Source organism: Ovis canadensis, chromosome 12, assembly GCF_042477335.2.
Source record: "Ovis canadensis isolate MfBH-ARS-UI-01 breed Bighorn chromosome 12, ARS-UI_OviCan_v2, whole genome shotgun sequence".
Classification (NCBI taxonomy): Eukaryota; Metazoa; Chordata; class Mammalia; order Artiodactyla; family Bovidae; genus Ovis; species Ovis canadensis.
In genome coordinates this window covers 74,822,880-74,840,242 of record NC_091256.1, presented here as the reverse complement: position 1 = coordinate 74,840,242, position 17,363 = coordinate 74,822,880, and the positions used below count along the sequence as shown (strand labels likewise).

The window sequence follows — 17,363 nt, the reverse complement described above, 5'->3', positions numbered from 1 at the left end:
CCAATACTTTGGCCACCTGATGCACAGAGCTGACTCATTTGAAAAGACCTTGATGCTGGGAAAGTTTGAGGGCAGGAGGAGAAGGGGATGACAGAGGATGAGATGGTTGGATGGCATCACTGACACAAAGGACACATGGGTTTGGGTGGACTCCACGAGTTGGTGATGGACAGGGAGGCCTGGCGTGCTGCAGTTCATGGGGTCGCAAAGAGTCGACACAACTGAGTGACTGAACTGAATAATGAAATATTTTTCTGTGATGTAAAGAAATTGCTGATATACAAAATAACATGGTGGATCTCAAAATAGTCTGACTGGAAAACTCCAGACACAAGAGAGTATATAGCATATTCTACTTTAAAATTCCATTTTAAAATTACAAAAAAGATAATCGTACTGATGAACCTATTTGCAGGGCAGCAACAGAGATGCCGACCTAGAGAACAGACTTGCATACACAGCTGGGGAAAGAGAGGAATTGAGAGAGTAGCACTGAAACATATACATTACCATATATGAAACAGAGAGCTAATGGGAAGTTGCTGTATCATACAGGGAGCTCAACCCAGTGCTCTGTGACAACCTAGAGGGATGGAATGGGGAGAAGGGTGGGAGGGAGGTTCAATAGGGAGGGGACACATGTATACTTATGGCTGATTCACATGGCTATATAACAGAAACCAACACAACTTATAAAGCAGTTATCCTCCAATTAAAATTACAAGAAAGGAAAATCTATGACAAAAAGATAAGTGGGTTTCTGAAAGTCCATGTTGAGGACTGACTGCAAAGATGTATGAACTTGTACGATGGGAATGTTCTATATATTGAGTGTTATGATTGAGTTAAATGGGTGTATACATTTGTGAAATCTCATAGAGTGGTTCGCTTAAAATGAGTGTTATGTAAATTATACCTTATTGAAAGTATAATCTTGAAAATCACTGACATATACCTTTAATTTTAAAGCTAGGATTGTATGGTAAACTATTTCCTGCATGTAAGATGCTTTACTCTTTGAGCAACTAATAATTAGATATATGGTGAAAAAAATGCATGAGTAGTTCTCTTTCTCAAATCAAAATTTGCTTAAATAGGTGTAAAAGTGCTAAATGGGTTTGATGTTGAAATGTTAAATGAAACTTCCTTTGGAGGACATTGCTAATATCTTAGAGTTCAAAATTTAATCATTAGAATGATAAATACTTAGGAACAGTTCTATGAAATTTTAAGCTTCACAAAAATATTGGTTACTGAGATATTGTTTATATGTGGAACCTAAAAAGAAGGGCGCAGATGAACTTAGTTACAATACAGAAGTAGAGTCACAAATGTGAAAACAAACTCATGGTTACCATGGTATAAGGGGGAGGGGAGAGAAATAAATTGGGATTGACATATACACACTACAAAGTGTATATAGAATAGATAACTAATAAGGACCTACTGTTATAACACAAGGAACTCTACTGTATAATCTGTAATGACCTATATGGGAAAAAAAATCTAAAAAAAGGGTGGCTATATGTATATGCACAACTGACTGACTTTGCTGTACACCTGAAACTAACACAACCTTATAAATTAATTATATACCAATAAATTATTTTAAATATTGATAATTGAAACATAAGCGGAAAAATATTGGTATTAATGCTGCATCAAGTGATAATCAAAGTGCTGCAGAGAACCCAAAAGATTACACATAAGGTAAATATGTCTGACAGTAATGATAAAAGTTATACTCAATTTTTTTTCTTTCTTTTGATAACACTTAAATGATTAATAGGAAACAGGAACTGTAAAGGAAAGCAGAAAGAAGACAAAGAATGGAATTATCTAAAAGTGCTGAATAGCAATCAGTTAAAAACAATGAAGAAAGAAGCTAGAATTGTCTGATGGAGGCCAACAGCCAACTTATCCTGTTTCAAAGGATAAGTTCTCCATAGATACAAAAACAATCTCAATTAAACATAGTCTCTCAAATTAGGCAGGTCCCCAAATATTCTTATACCTCAGTAACACAGATATGACCTATCTCTGCTTTGAGTGTCTACAATTCAATATATTATGAAAGTATAATCAGGAAATTTTCTACTGTACTGAAAAGATGATTGAGGTATTGATTGTAGTGAGTTGCATGCAGATTTTCAGAGTTCAAAAGATTTCAGAGTTCAGTGGTTTAAACACTCAGTTATCTAAAAGATCTCAATTATTCCATCACTTTCAAGTTGCTCATTGCTCTCAAGAAGCTCAAAATGAATGGAACCTATTTCTCAAAGATGCTTAGTATAAAGTTTTAAGTAGGTGTACCTTGAATATTTTTCATATTGATTTAATTAAAAATAAATGTTTTCAACTTCAGAGTTCATGGACCTTTCTTTCCAAGAATTCTGAGGCGTAGGAAAGGAAAAAGAAACTTTGGAAAGACTATAACACATATCGTAGCAAAAGTGATGACTACTGACATGGTAAGAAATACATTTTATTCTTATTTGTTCATTTAAGTTTTAGCTGCATATAATTAGAAAACAAGCTCTTTGAAGGTTGGATTCTTGTATGACGTTAATGTCTTATTTCCTCCATTACACCCAGCTCAATGATTGACATATAATAGGTACTAAATAAATAAATGCCCACAACTATTTACAGAGTACTAATCTTGTTGCTAGGTGCTATGCTAGCACCTATGGGAGAGAAATATGAGAAATACTGCATTTGAGGGAGATACACTTTTGAACCAGACCCACAGTCCTGCTTCTTCCATACATCTGAGCAGTTTGAATGATGGTGGAGATGTTGTTTAGTGGAAGCTGAGCCATGTCCGACTCTTTGTGACTCCGTGGACTGTAGCCTGCCAGGCTCTTCTGCCCATGGGATTTCCCAGCAAGTATACTGGAGTGGGCTGCCATTTCCTCCTTCAGGGGATCTTCCCAACCCAAGGATCAAACCCATATCTCCTGCATTGGCAGGTGGATTCTTTACCACTGAGCCACCTGGGAAGCCCTATGGTGGAGACACGGACAAGTAAATAGGCTATTGCAGTTGCCACACAGAATAATATAATAGTAAATGCTGTGATAGGAGTATATACAGGAGGCGCTTAGGATGGGTACATAAGCAGAATTAGGAATTCTGGCAACGCTGGCTGAAAGAAATAATGCAGATGAAACCTCAAGGATGAGTGTAAATTGAACTAGCCCAAGTGGGGAAATGTTCTAAGTCATCTCACTTGACCTCTCAGTAGTATTTCACAGCTCTCTCCTTGAATAGTCTTTCATTGTCTTCTGTTACCATACTTTGCTGGTTCAATCTCTCTAGTTGTTGTTGTATTTTTTCTCCTTCTGTACTCTAAATGCTTGGAACTTATCTTTTTTCTGCACTATAATATGCCTAAGTGATTGATGTGATCTTTTCCCGTAACTTCAGTTATATACACTGATAATCTAAAATGTGTATCCACAGCCCACATTTTTTGTTCTGAGCCCCAAACCAGTATGTCTAGCTACCTATTGCTCATCACCCCTTAATTATCTTCTGAGTACTTCAACTCAGTGTCCGCAATTAAATTCATGATCTTATCCAGTACCTAGTTTATATTCTAGAGTTCTCTGTTTCAGTGAACGGCACCACCATCTACCCAGTTGTTAATCACCATCTTCTGAGAGTTTGTCGTCCCCTCATCGCCTTCATATACCCCTTCCTCCCTCACTAAACCACCTCTTGGCATACACCATGTTGTTTCAGAGAGCTACCGTATGTCCTTTCGGTCTCAATTTAAATGTCGTTTCCATAGGAAAAAACTTGCTCAACCTTCCAGAATACATAGACTACATACTGTGCACCCTGCATGTTCCCTTACTGTCACTTTTCCTTAACATAACTATGTTAAATATTTTCTGTGGCTACCTATTGAGTGTCTGTCTCTTTTACTATTAATATACTAGCTTTTAAGAGCAAGGGGAGTATGTTTATCATTCATCTAGTCACCGAGCATGATGATTGGTATAAGGTGGGTGCTGAGCATTTTTCATTGAATAGTAAATGAGTACATGTTTGATAGAGTAGGGGGTATATATGAGTAACTAAAAGAAGTCCAGAAAGGATGGTATTTAATACCTAGTAGGAGAGTGAATAGAGATAAAGCCTGGCCTATTAGACTGGTCTTATATGTTATCCTACCAATTTTTATTATTTTAAACAAAATTTAATTTTCCTTTGATTTGCTTACTGGATCAGATTTTCAATAACATTAATTATTCCACCAACTATATTTGTAAACATCTTTTGAAACATCATTGTAAAGTAAGGTATAGATTTTATCTCCAGCCTTTTAAAATATTTTTATTTCTACCTATCTTTTAATTTGTTTTTAAATCTGTTTTTGGCTTTATTTTACTATATAACAGTAAAATGTTTCTGTAATTTTTATTCAGTGCTTTGCAACCCTGTCTTCATTTGTGTAAGTAAATATCCACAAACTTCAGACAACAGGACAATGAGAGGAAGAGTACTCTGAGAAGGCAGCATCATCAATTTCTACTTTGCTCAGATCTTTGATTTTAGATTTACCTTTGAGGTGGACAAAATATTTTAATTTGGTGTACCTAGTCACAGCTATGTATATAAGCCTTTAACAGTTTTCTCAACTTTGAAGATTCTTTAGTCTTTTTCCTGCTCTATACTCTCCATAAACAGTTTTAACCCATGCCCATTTAATCCATGCCATTATACTGGTGATCTTTACAAGTAGTGTAGTGAAAAGGCATGGACTTTGTAGTCAGGTAGCCCAGTGTTTAAATAGCCTGTTTTGGGCAAGCTGCCTAACTCTGAACCCCAAATTCTTTATTTTTAGAGTGCTTTAAAAAGAGAGAAAAACTGCTGATTAAGAGGATGATCTTGAGCCAAACTGCCTGGATGCAGAGTCTGGCTTTGGCATTCATTAATTATGTGATTTTCAACAAGCTGTTTTCCCATTTGCGCTTTAGTTCCTCATCTATAAAACAGAGATAATATGTATTCTTTATTTATAGAGACTATATGAATTCACATTTGTGATGTGCTTAGAATAATGGCCAGCACATAGTAAGTACTCGATAATCGTTTTCTGCTAGTATGATGGCTACTGCTGCCACCACCACCATCACAACCATCACCACCAATACCACCACTAAACTTTAGTTTTTTGTTTTTTTGAGGATGAAATTAAATCCTATGTATAAAATACCTAGCAGTGCCTGGCATGCAGTGGCTTTTCAGTAAATTTATCCCCTCTTGCATTTTTTGCTGATCAACATCACTACAAGTTCTTCTCAGCATCTTTACCTTATGTCTCACTAACAGACAACGACCCTAAATTTGAACTTACTGTTCTTTTGTACAAAGCCTGTCCTTAGTCCTCCTGTATTCTCTATTGAATTAATGTCCTAGATATCCTTCCAGTCAATTGGACTAAATATGTCTTTACTTCCTTAGTCTCTCAAATTGTGATGAGGGGCTTAAATTCTGTCTTTAGGTTTAGACTCAGTCTGACTTCTGAATCATTCCTAACAGAGACAAGCAATATTTGTTTCAGTGCTTAAAGTTCAACATTAGGTTTTCTCCTGTATTTAGGAGAAATATCAATGTCCCCATTGTTCATCATAGAACTCTATCATGTTCCTTCTTTGTCTAGAAGGCAGGATAGTGTGGTGGTGAAAAATATAAGCTTTACAATAATAGAAATCTAGGTTTGATTCATAGTTTTTCTTCATAATAATTGGGTTGGATTTTTTAAAATTACATAATTTCTCTTATTTCATTATCTTTAAAAAGGAGTAATGAAGTCTATCCTATAGAGTCATTCAGTTCAGTTTAGTCACTCAGTCGTGTCCGACTCTTTGCAACCCCATGAATCACAGCACGCCAGGCCTCCCTGTCCATCACCATCTCCCGGAGTTCACTCAAACTCACGTCCATCGAGTCGGTGATGCCATCCAGCCATCTCATCCTCTGTCGTCCCCTTCTCCTCCTGCCCCCAACCCCTCCCAGCATCAGAGTCTTTTCCAATGAGTCAACTCTTCACATGAGGTGGCAAAAATACTGGAGTTTCAGCTTTAGCATCATTCCTTCCAAAGAACATCCATGACTGATCTCCTTTAGAATGGACTGGTTGGAACTCCTTGCAGTCCAAGGGACTCTCAAGAGTCTTCTCCAACACCACAGTTCAAAAGCATCAATTCTTCGGCGCTCAGCTTTCTTCCCAGTCCAACTCTCACATACGTATATGACCACTGGAAAAACTGTAGCCTTGACTGGATGGACTTTAAGTCGGCAAAGTAATGTCTCTGCTTTTCAATATGCTATCTAGGTTGGTCACAACTTTCCTTCCAAGGGGTAAGCGTCAGCGTCTTTTACTTTCATGGCTCCAATCACCATCTGCAGTGATTTTGGAGCCCCAAAAAATAAAGTCTGACACTGTTTCCACTGTTTCCCCACCTATTTCCCATGAAGTGATGGGACCAGATGCCATGATCTTAGTTTTCTGAATGTTGAGCTTTAAGCCAACTTTTTCACTCTCTTCTTTCACTTTCATCAAGGGGCTTTTTAGTTCCTCTTCACTTTCTGCCACAAGGGTGGTGTCATCTGCATATCTGAGGTTATTGATATTTCTCCTGGCAATCTTGATTCCAGCTTGTGTTTCTTCCAGCCCATCGTTTCTCATGATGTACTCTGCATATAAGTTAAATAAGCAGGGTGACTATATACGGCTTTGACGTACTCCTTTTCCTATTTGGAACCAATCTGTTGTTCCATGTCCAGCTCTAACTGTTGCTTCCCTACCTGCATACAGGTTTCTCAAGAGGCAGGTCAGGTGGTCTGGTATTCCCATCTCTTGAAGAATTTTCCACAGTTTATTGTGATCCACACAGTCAAAGGCTTTGGCATAGTCAATAAAGCAGATGTTTTTCTGGAACTCTCTTGGTTTTTTGATGATCCAGTGGATGTTGGCAATTTGATCTCTGGTTCCTCTGCCTTTTCTAAAACCAGCTTGAACATCTGGAAGTTCACAGTTCACATATTGCTGAAGCCTGGTTTGGAGAATTTTGAGCATTACTTTACTAGTGTGTGAGATGAGTGCAATTGTGTGGTAGTTTGAGCATTCTTGGCATTGCCTTTCTTTGGGATTGGAAGGCTTAAGTAAAATAATTTATGTAAATCTTTTAGCAAAGTGCCTACCACAAAAATGTGAACTCCTAATATTATTACTATTTTGCCATTCAGATCTCAGTCATATATCTATCATTGCTAGAATTACAGTTTCCTTGTAATGCTTCAGAAAGTGTGGTAACGTGTGTGGTTAAGTGTGGTAAAGTGTGTCTGAAAATATACCAGGTGCAAAGAAGAATAATCAGTTCCCTTCCATCTGCACTGCTGAGTCTGTTGCTACCTGACTCCTCAGAGAGACTGTGCTTTTGGTTATTCTTTCTCTTTCTTGTATATTTTTTCCCTTTTTTTGAAATTGATATGAAGTTCACATTAAAAAATGAGCTATTTTAAAGTGAACAGTTCACTGACATTTAGTAATATTATTTCACTATGTTGTGCAACTGTCATCTGTCTAGTCCCAAAACATTTTCATCACCCCTAAATATAACCCTATATCCATTCAACTGTTAATCTCATTCTTCCCAGGCCCTGACAACTACCAGTCTCTTGTCTCTGTAGATTTACCTATTCTTCATATTTCATTTAGATAGAATCATACTATATATGACCTTTTGTCATATATAGTGACTTCTTTCACTTAGCATAATGTTTTTGAGATTCATCCACATTGGAGCATGTATCAGCATATCATTTCTTTTTCATGGCTGAATAATATTCCATTGTATGTATATACAATTTGCTTATCCATTCATCAGCTCATAGACATTTGAGTTGTTTCCACCTATTGTGAATGGTAGTATATACAAATATTAGTCTGACTACCTGTTTTCAATTCATTTGAGTATGGTAATTCTATGTTTAGCCTTTTAAAGAGCCACTAAAATGTTTTCCACAGTGGCTGAGCTATTTCATATTCCCACCAGCAATGTATGAGGGTTCTGATTTCTCCACATCCTTAGCAGCACTTATCTGTCTCTTTCATTACAGTCATCCTAATGGATATGAAGTGGTATCTCATTGTGGTTTTGATTTTCATTTCATCTTTTTATGTGCTTGTTGGCCATTTGTATGTCTTATTTGGAGAGAGATACACTGAAGTCCTATGCCTATTTTTAGTTGGGTTGTTTGTCTTTTTGTTATGATACTGTATTCATTTGAGATATATGTTTGCATCTATTTTCTCTCATTCTGTAGTTGTCCTTTGACTTTCTTAATAATGTTCAATGATGCACAGAAGTTTTAAAATTTGTTCAAGGTTTCAACTGTTATTTTGTCAAACATTCTTTCCAAAGAAAAGGTCCAATTACTTTTCTGGGTTTCCTCAGGTGGTTTGTGTCAATTTTTTTTTCTTTTTAATTTTCCCCATGAATGGACCATAGTTTCCTGTTTCTTTGAATGTCTTATAATTTTTGTTGAAAACTGGGTATTTTTAATATTCAGTTCAATTCAGTTCAGTCGCTCAGTCACGTCTGACTCCTTGTGACCCCATGAATCACAGGACACCAGGCCTCCCTGTCCATCACCAACTCCCAGAGTTCACCCAAACTCATGTCCATCAAGTTGGTGATGCCATCCAACCATCTCATCCTCTGTCATCCCCTTCTCCTCCTGCCTGCAATCCCTCCCAGCATCAGGGTCTTTTCCAATGAGTCAACTCTTCGCATGAGGTGGCCAGAGTATTGGAGTTTCAGCTTCAGCATCAGTCCTTCCGATGAACACCCAGGACTGATCTCCTTTAGAATGGACTGGTTGGATCTCCTTGCAGTCCAAGGAACTCTCAAGAGTTTTCTCCAACACCACAGTTCAAAAGCATCAGTTCTTCGGCGCTCAGCTTTCTTCACAGTCCAACTCTCACATCCATACATGACCACTGGAAAAACCATAGCCTTGACTAGATGGACCTTACTCGGCAAAGTAATGTCCCTGCTTTTTAATATGCTGTCTAGGTTGGAGAAGGCAATGGCAACCCACTCCAGTACTCTTGCCTGGAAAATCTCATGGATGGAGGAGCCTGGTAGGCTGCAGTTCATGGAGTCACTAAGAGTCGGACACAACTGAGCGACTTCACTTTTCACTTTCCTGCATTGGAGAAGGAAATGGCAACTTATGCCAGTGTTCTTGCCTGGAGAATCCCAGGGATGGAGCTTGGTGGGAAATGGCAACTTATGCCAGTGTTCTTGCCTGGAGAATCCCAGGGATGGAGCTTGGTGGGCTGATGTCTATGGGGTCGCACAGAGTCGGACACGACTGAAGTGACTTAGCAGCAGCAGCAGCAAAGCTATTCCAGGCTACCTACAACTGCCAATTGCTTTCATGTTCTGCTAGCACAGGGCCATGGTCAGTCAGAAGCACAAGCCTAAGGTCTTTACAGATCTTTTCTGAGTATGCATCCATCACTGAGATTGTGCATTTCATGTTAGGTTCCCAAGATAAGAGGTAGGTCTTATTACCCCAAGAATCTTCCTCTTCAGCTTCCTCATTTGTAGGCTTTTTCTTGTCCCTTCCTTCATCCTTTGTCCCAGGTAGCTTTGGGTATAGTATGTCTTTAAATGCTTTTATCAGCTGCTACTTGCAAAGTTCCTCCATCCTCAGTTCAGTTCAGTTCAGTCACTCAGTCACTTCCAATTCTTTGCGACCCCGTGAACTGCAGCACGCCAGGCCTCCCTGTCCATCACCAACTCCCGGAGTCTACCCAAACCCATGTCCATTGAGTCAGTGATGCCATCCAACCATCTCATCCTCTGGCATCCCCTTCTCCTCCTGCCCTCAAACTTTCCCAGCATCAGGGTCTTTTCAAATGAGTCAGCTCTTCACATCAGGTGGCCAAAGTACTGGAGTTTCAGCTTCAACATCAGTCATTCCAGTGAATACCCAGGACTGACCTCCTTTAGGATGGACTGGTTGGATCTCCTTGGAGTCCAAGGGACTCTCAAGAGTCTTCTCCAACACCACAGTTTAAAAGCATCAATTCTTCAGTCTCAGCTTTCTTTATGGTCCAACTCTCACATCCATACATGACCACTGGAAGAACCATAGCCTTGACTAGACGGACCTTTGTTGGCAAAGTAATGTCTCTGCTTTTTAATATGTTGTCTAGGGTTGGTCATAACTTTCCTTCCAACAAGTATGCGTCTTTTAATTTCATGGCTGCAATCACCATCTGCAGTGATTTTTGAGCCCTCAAAAATAAAGTCAGCCACTGTTTCCACTGTTTCCCCATCTATTTGCCATGATGTGAGGGAGGTAAAACAAAGCTCAGTTTCCTTACCAGTCCCTCTTCTGAGATAAGGAGGAATAAGAAAAATATAAATGATGGGAATTCCCTTGTGGTCCAGTGAATAGGACTCCAAGCTTCCCAGTGCAGAGGACATGTGTTCTATCCCTCGTCAGGGAATAAAGATCTTGCAAGCCGCAAGCATGGTGCAGCAAAACAAAACAAAACAAAACCCAAAGAAACAAAAAACTTAGGGGAAAATAATGAGATGGATTCTAGAGTTTTTCTAAAACATTTATTTACAGAGATAATCCTTGTACTGTTTGCCACAGATGTATAAGAGTACATAAGATGTAATACAAACACAAATGACTATCTTAGTTTGCTGACTTAGCGAGGATTATTATAAGAGTTTCATATATATATTTCTAGAAAAATGGTCACTCCTGTTTATCAAGGAAAATTAAAATTAGGCAGCAAAAATTGTTAAAATGGCGAATATTTTTATACATTTAAAAGATACCCCATTCTGATGAGCTTGCAGAAAGAAAAGTGAGTTCTCAGATCAAGTTTCAATTGGTTAAACTTTTCTGGAGGGCAGTTTAGCAATATGTATACAAGAGGCTTCAAATGTTTTATACCTTTTCACAGTAATTCTCAATCTAGCAATTTACCCTAAAAAATAACCAGGGATGTGCATAATTTATTTGTGGTAGTATTTTCATGATATTGAAAAATTATAAGCCATCTAAATAAGGATAGAAAATCATAACATAAATTATGACACATCGAGATTTCCCTGATGGCCCAGTGGCTAAGAGTCTGCACTTCCAATGCAGGGGGCCCAGGTTCAACCCCTAATCAGGGAACTAGATCCCACATGCTGTATCTAAGACTCTGCTACTGGTCACTTCAGTCGTGTCCGACTCTGTGTGACCCCATAGACGTTAGCCCACCAGGCTCCCCCATCCCTGGGATTCTCCAGGCAAGAACACTGGAGTGGGTTGCCATTTCCTTCTCCAATGCATGAAAGTGAAAAGTGAAAGGGAAGTCGCTCAGTTGTGTCCAACTCTTAGCGACCCCATGGACTGCAGCCTTCCAGGCTCCTCCATCCATGGGATTTTCCAGGCAAGAGTACTGGAGTGGGGTGCCATTGCCTTCTCCGTATCTGACTCAGGCAGTCAAATAAATAAATATATACACATCTATATGATGTATTATTACATAACTTAAAAAAATTAGGTTTTGAAAAAATATTTAAAGACATGGGAAAATGTGATATAATGTAATGAGAAAATTAGGATTCAAAATCATCTGCATCCATCTTATGATACATCAATATTATGCATGTGAGTATATGCATAGGAAAAAGACAAGAAGGAAAATGGCTTCATAAATATATTCTATTTAGGTAAAAATTTGTTAAAATTTCCATTTTTGTTATGCTTTGTTTCAATTTTTTATTTTTTATAATAAGAAAAAAGAGACATGAATGATAATGCCATTTCTATTGGGATAAAAGAATAGACATTTTTTCATGGTATATATTTAGTTTTCAAATTTTATTTTTAAAGTTTCTCATTCTTACTGGTTCTAATAATGAAGTTCTTTTACCTTTTCTACTCCCAGTGCAAATTCCTGGTCCTTTTTCATTTTAGTTTTAGAATCTATAATAAATTTTTGATGGTTTACCAAAATTTTAGGGTCAGTTTGAGTTAAAGAAAATAAAGTAGTAGTTTCCAATAGGAAAGAAATCTGGGGTCATCAAAACCTACACCTAAAGTTTAGCTTCACCACTCACTCACTCTGTGTCCATAGGCAAATCATTCACTCTCACTGAATTTCAATATTTCAACATTCAGTTCAGTTCAGTTTGGTCACGCAGTCATGTCCGACTCTTTGGACCCCATGAATCACAGCACGCCAGGCCTCCCTGTCCATCACAATCTCCCGGAGTTCACTCAAACTCACGTCCATCGAGTCGGTGATGCCATCCAACCATCTCATCCTCTGTTGTCCCCTTCTCCTCCTGCCCCCAATCCCTCCCAGCATCAGAGTCTTTTCCAATGAGTCAACTCTTTGCATGAGGTGGCCAAAGTACTGGAGTTTCAGCTTTAGCATCATTCCCTCCAAAGAAATCCCAGGGCTGATCTCCTCCAGAATGGACTGGTTGGATCTCCTTGCAGTCCAAGGGACTCTCAAGAGTCTTCTCCAACACCACAGTTCAAAAGCATCAATTCTTCGGCGCTCAGCCTTCTTCACAGTCCCAACTCTCACATCCATACATGACTACTGGAAATTTTTAACATTACAAGGGTATAATAATACTTTACCTCAAAGAACTATTGGGAGGCTTAGGGGGTAAAGGTCACAATAACTTCTGGCTGTATTTAGTAGCTGTAAAAATTATTAGGGATTATAAGGAAAGTCTTTCATTATTCTTCAGACATTTAATGAACATAAATACACACAATATTTAAACAGTGCACTACCTATAAGATAATGTGAAAAAGCACATTACCAAGGAGTTAACTCATTTAAATGACCTATGTCAGTTTGACCTACTGTTCTATTTCTTCTTTTCAGGTAAAGGATTTATCTCCAGACACACTTCTCCAACAGCATGATGATTTGGATTTGGCTTTGGATAGCTGTTATAGTGGAGATACAGTTGTTATTTTTCCAGGAGAATATCAAGCTGTAAATCTTGCTTTATTGACTGATGACATTGTTATAAAGGGTTAGCAAGGCATCCTTTTTAATTTTTTAATAGCAATGTATTCTGGACAAACTGTATATTATAAACATGGTTAATCAGATTACTAGAAATTAGAAGAGTTTGGCATTTCACGAAAATCCTGTATGTGCCTTTTCCAATTAATACTTTCTCACCTGTCCAGTGTGGGCTTCTAGGTGGCTTGGTGGTAGAAAATTCAGCTGCCAGTGCAGAAGATGCAGGAGATGAGGGTTCAGTCCCCGGGTTGGGGAGATGCCCTGGAGGAGGAAAGAATACTGCCCACTCCAGTATTCTTGCCTGGATAATCCCATGGACAGGACCCTGGCGGGCTACAGTCCATGGGGTCAGAAAGAGTCAGACACGACTGAGCAACTGAGCATGCGCGTGCGTATGCACCTGTCCAGTAGTGTATTATCTGTACAGGTGACCTCATTTGGACATACCGTACCAGAGCAGACCAGTGAGACTGCTTCCCCATGATAAACAACCAAAGTCAGAATAAAACAAAAAAAACCTGCTCACAATATCTTTCATCAGCTCTATTTTTTACCTAAACTACTTTTTTCTCTTCTGTCTCCACAGCATTTCATATTACTATAGTAGAAAACCCAAATGTAAAGTTATATTAAAATATACTCAGTATATATATACTCAGTATTATATTTTCTGTAAAAGCTTAATTCTGTGGAAACTTACTAAACTAGAAGTAAAAAAGCAGAGTTTACTAAACTTCTTTTAGGTTCTGAACATATTTAGTGACTTTAGTTCTACCCGTTTACTTTAAGGTTATTCCCATTGTCTGGCCAGAAGTCAAGACAGATGACTTAAACTTTGCTATCATTTCAAAAATTTCCACTAGATTTTGATGACTGTAATGTTCACTTTGCTGAACTATATGGGTAATAAGGATATTTGTTAATTTTAAAAATTTGTTGTCTTTAATATACAACCCCTCATTTTTGGATAGACATTAAACTTCGATGATTGCAACAACTACTAGAGCAAAATTATAGACACGATTACAGTCATCTTGTAACCTAATTCAAGAGTCTCTGTCAGTCTTTTTTATTATGGTTTTGAAACCAGGTTATGGTAAGATACTTTCTGTATCTTACACATTTTGTAGATTACTGCTCACTATGTAATATAGGGAAATATGTAGTGGAATGAGTGTAAGTACCATAGGTACATTTAGGTTGATTATAAACCCAGATTCTTCCATCATGGCATCAAAATAAGGAAACAAGACTACATTATATTTAAGTGTCTAAATGGTTGACTGAATAATTACAAATGTTACTTGTAATAGTGAGTATTACTGAATGACTACGGGCTTTAAGCTTTGGAAGTACTCATTTAATTATGTATTTTTGTCCCTATAAATCAGGAATTGGAAAGAGAGAGGAAATTATGATTACTTCTGAACCTTCTCATGACAGTTTTGTGGTGTCCAAAGCTGATAATGTGAAACTAATGCATCTATCTTTGATACAACAAGGGACAGTTGATGGTATTGTGGTGGTAGAGTCTGGTCACATGACTCTAGAAAACTGTATATTAAAATGTGAAGGAACAGGAGTATGTGTTCTTACAGGGGCTGCTTTGACTATTACAGACAGTGAAATAACTGGTGCCCAGGTATTTTATTTTATAAAATTTATGGCTTTATTTGGCTGTATATAACTTTGAGTGATCTTAATATGTAAACAGAAGGTACCAATTGTTTTATCTTTGAATGGAATTATAATTAAGCTTGGAAACTGATAAAAAGTAAATTAAATGAGAACAAGTACAAGCATGTCATTTTATACACTTAGTATACTTAGGAAAGTGAACTGCCAAAGAAAGAAATTAGTTTTGTTGATGTGTGCTTTTAAAAAAAATAGGAATCAGCGGTTATAAACAGATTATGAGTCAGGTTAACAGATTTTAGCAGCATTATGAAGGATTTAAAGTACATATACATCAATTTTTATAACTACCGAGAATAATTGCTGTTAAGAGATCTTCCCTTCTAAGACATGATACGGGTGGGTGGAGAGCAATGTAATGGTACATACAACTTCAGCCTTCTTATAGGTCTAATGATTCTTTGACACAGAGTTTGTTTTCAATGTTTTAAACATTATTTCCACAATAAATTGTACTATTGTATTTTCATGTAACTTAATATGTTTAGACTGCTAATATAGAACTCGAAAATTTTGGAGGTGGACATGTGTTTTGTAGATTGTTTTATTTGCTTTTAATTTACAGGGTGCTGGTGTTGAACTGTATCCTGGGAGCGTAGCCATTCTGGAACGAAATGAAATTCATCACTGTAATAACCTCAGAACCTGTGACAGTTCAAAAAGCACCTTAGGTGGAGTTAATATGAAGGTATTCTCATATTTTTTAACATAAGAATTATAAATATTATAAAGATACCAAAATATTAGCTTCAGCCTTAAATTTTAGTCTGTTAAGTATGGTACAAGCAATTAAAATACTGTTTAGATGATAGTTGACAGGAAACAAATTTAGTCTTATAATAATTTCAACTTAAATTCTTAGTAAATAACTTTGAATATGAGAAAGGGGTAAGTTCTTTTTAGATTTTGTTTTCATTGAGCCAGACTTGTAGTATTAATACATTTGGCTAAGTAAAGTGAATAAAGAGGATAAATATATTAAGAAATATTTAAGTCATTCAAAAGTTGTAAAATAATTTAAGCTAACCAATTAAAACATAAATAGCAATAATTTGTAAGTGAAATGCTTTCCCATTCTTTTCTACTTATGTAAATTCTACCTTTATAGGTCCCTCTCTCGACTTGTATAGTTAACGATAAACTTGAAAACTTCATATACTATTTCCTCAAACATTTTTGTAGTTAATATTACATTATTCCAGTATGAGGAAAATAACACTTGTTCAAAACAGATTCAGTTGTTTCAAGGTAATGTGTGAGCTTAAGAATTAAGTTCTAGAGTTTATGAAATGTTCATTAGTTCATATTTTTATAGAAATTACTGAAAACCCAATTTCCTTGAATAATTTAACAGGTTCTTCAAGCACCCAAATTGAAGATGACTAATAATCATATTTACAACAACAATGGCTATGGAGTAAGCATTCTTCAACCAACTGAACAGTTTTTTATTGTAGCAGAAGACGCCCTCAACAAAGGGGCTGCTTCAGGAGATAAAAGAGATGATAATATGCTCTCCAAAGTAATGCAAAATCTGAATTTGGAAATGAACAATAATAAAATAGAAGCAAACTTAAAGGGGGATATTAGAATAGTAACAAGTTGAAGCATCTGGATTTAAAGTTTTATATTTCAGATATTTAATAAATCTCATATCCCATAGAAATGGTCGTTTTAATTAAATTCAAATTTTATTTAATTAAGGGCTTCCCTAGTGGCTCAGATGGTAAAGCATCTGGCTGCAATGCAGGAGACCCTAGTTTGATCCCTGGGTTGGGAAGATTCCCTGGAGAATGAAATGGCAACCCACTCCAGTATTCTTGCTTGGAGAATCCCATGGACAGTGGAGCCTGGTGGGCAGCAGTCCATGGGATCACAAAGTCACACACACCTGGGAGACTAACGCCCTCTAGGTGAGCTAACCTGGTTGTATTTAATGCTCTCTCACTGAAGAGTCATTTTAATGTTTTTAAAAAATGTCTTTGAAGTATCACACAACCTAAAAGCTAAATGGTAATACCATCACCACCCATTCCAAAAGCAAACATGGTTTAAAATTCTTTAAATTTTTTGGTCACACTATGGGGCAAGAGGAATCTTAGTTCCTTGACCAGGGACTGAACCCAAGCTCCCTGCACTGACAGCATGGAGTCTTAACCACCGGACCACCAGGGAAGTCCCTGAACATTGTTCTTATAGCCTTAGTCCAATAAGCAGCGTTACGTTTTTTACGTAGTTTCTGGCCAATTTATGGTCAATTCCTGATTCATTCCTACGTATCTGTGCAGGTAACTGGAATAAGATAAGTTATATAGGATTAGCTACAGGAAACACAAAAAGTCATAATAAGACAAAAAAACAAAGAAAATGTATTTCTTCCTTATGTTCAAGAAATCCAGAGGTATTCAGTTACAAAACTAGCAGATGTTCCACATGGGTACTATTAGGTGTTGAGTGCTAGAAATTCAAAGTGCTTCAGATTTCTTCTTCCATTTGTATGGTTTTCATCCAAATCACCACATGGTCTAAGATAGCAACTGTTGCTCAAGCCAAGAAGGGATAAGACCTCTCT

General features: G+C 37.3%; 1 protein-coding gene across 1 annotated transcript in view; it reads left to right on the top strand.

Moving 5' to 3' along the window:
• SHCBP1L (SHC binding and spindle associated 1 like) overlaps nucleotides 1-16,451 on the top strand; it is a 38,713-nt gene extending 22,262 nt beyond the window's left edge. The window contains exons 7-11 of the mRNA XM_069544943.1: nucleotides 2,366-2,471; nucleotides 12,950-13,103; nucleotides 14,488-14,738; nucleotides 15,357-15,479; nucleotides 16,146-16,451. Coding sequence (XP_069401044.1) covers nucleotides 2,366-2,471; nucleotides 12,950-13,103; nucleotides 14,488-14,738; nucleotides 15,357-15,479; nucleotides 16,146-16,397 — 886 coding nt within the window. The 3' untranslated portion in view covers nucleotides 16,398-16,451. The remainder of the gene's footprint in view (nucleotides 1-2,365; nucleotides 2,472-12,949; nucleotides 13,104-14,487; nucleotides 14,739-15,356; nucleotides 15,480-16,145) is intronic.
• Nucleotides 16,452-17,363: the final 912 nt, after the last annotated feature.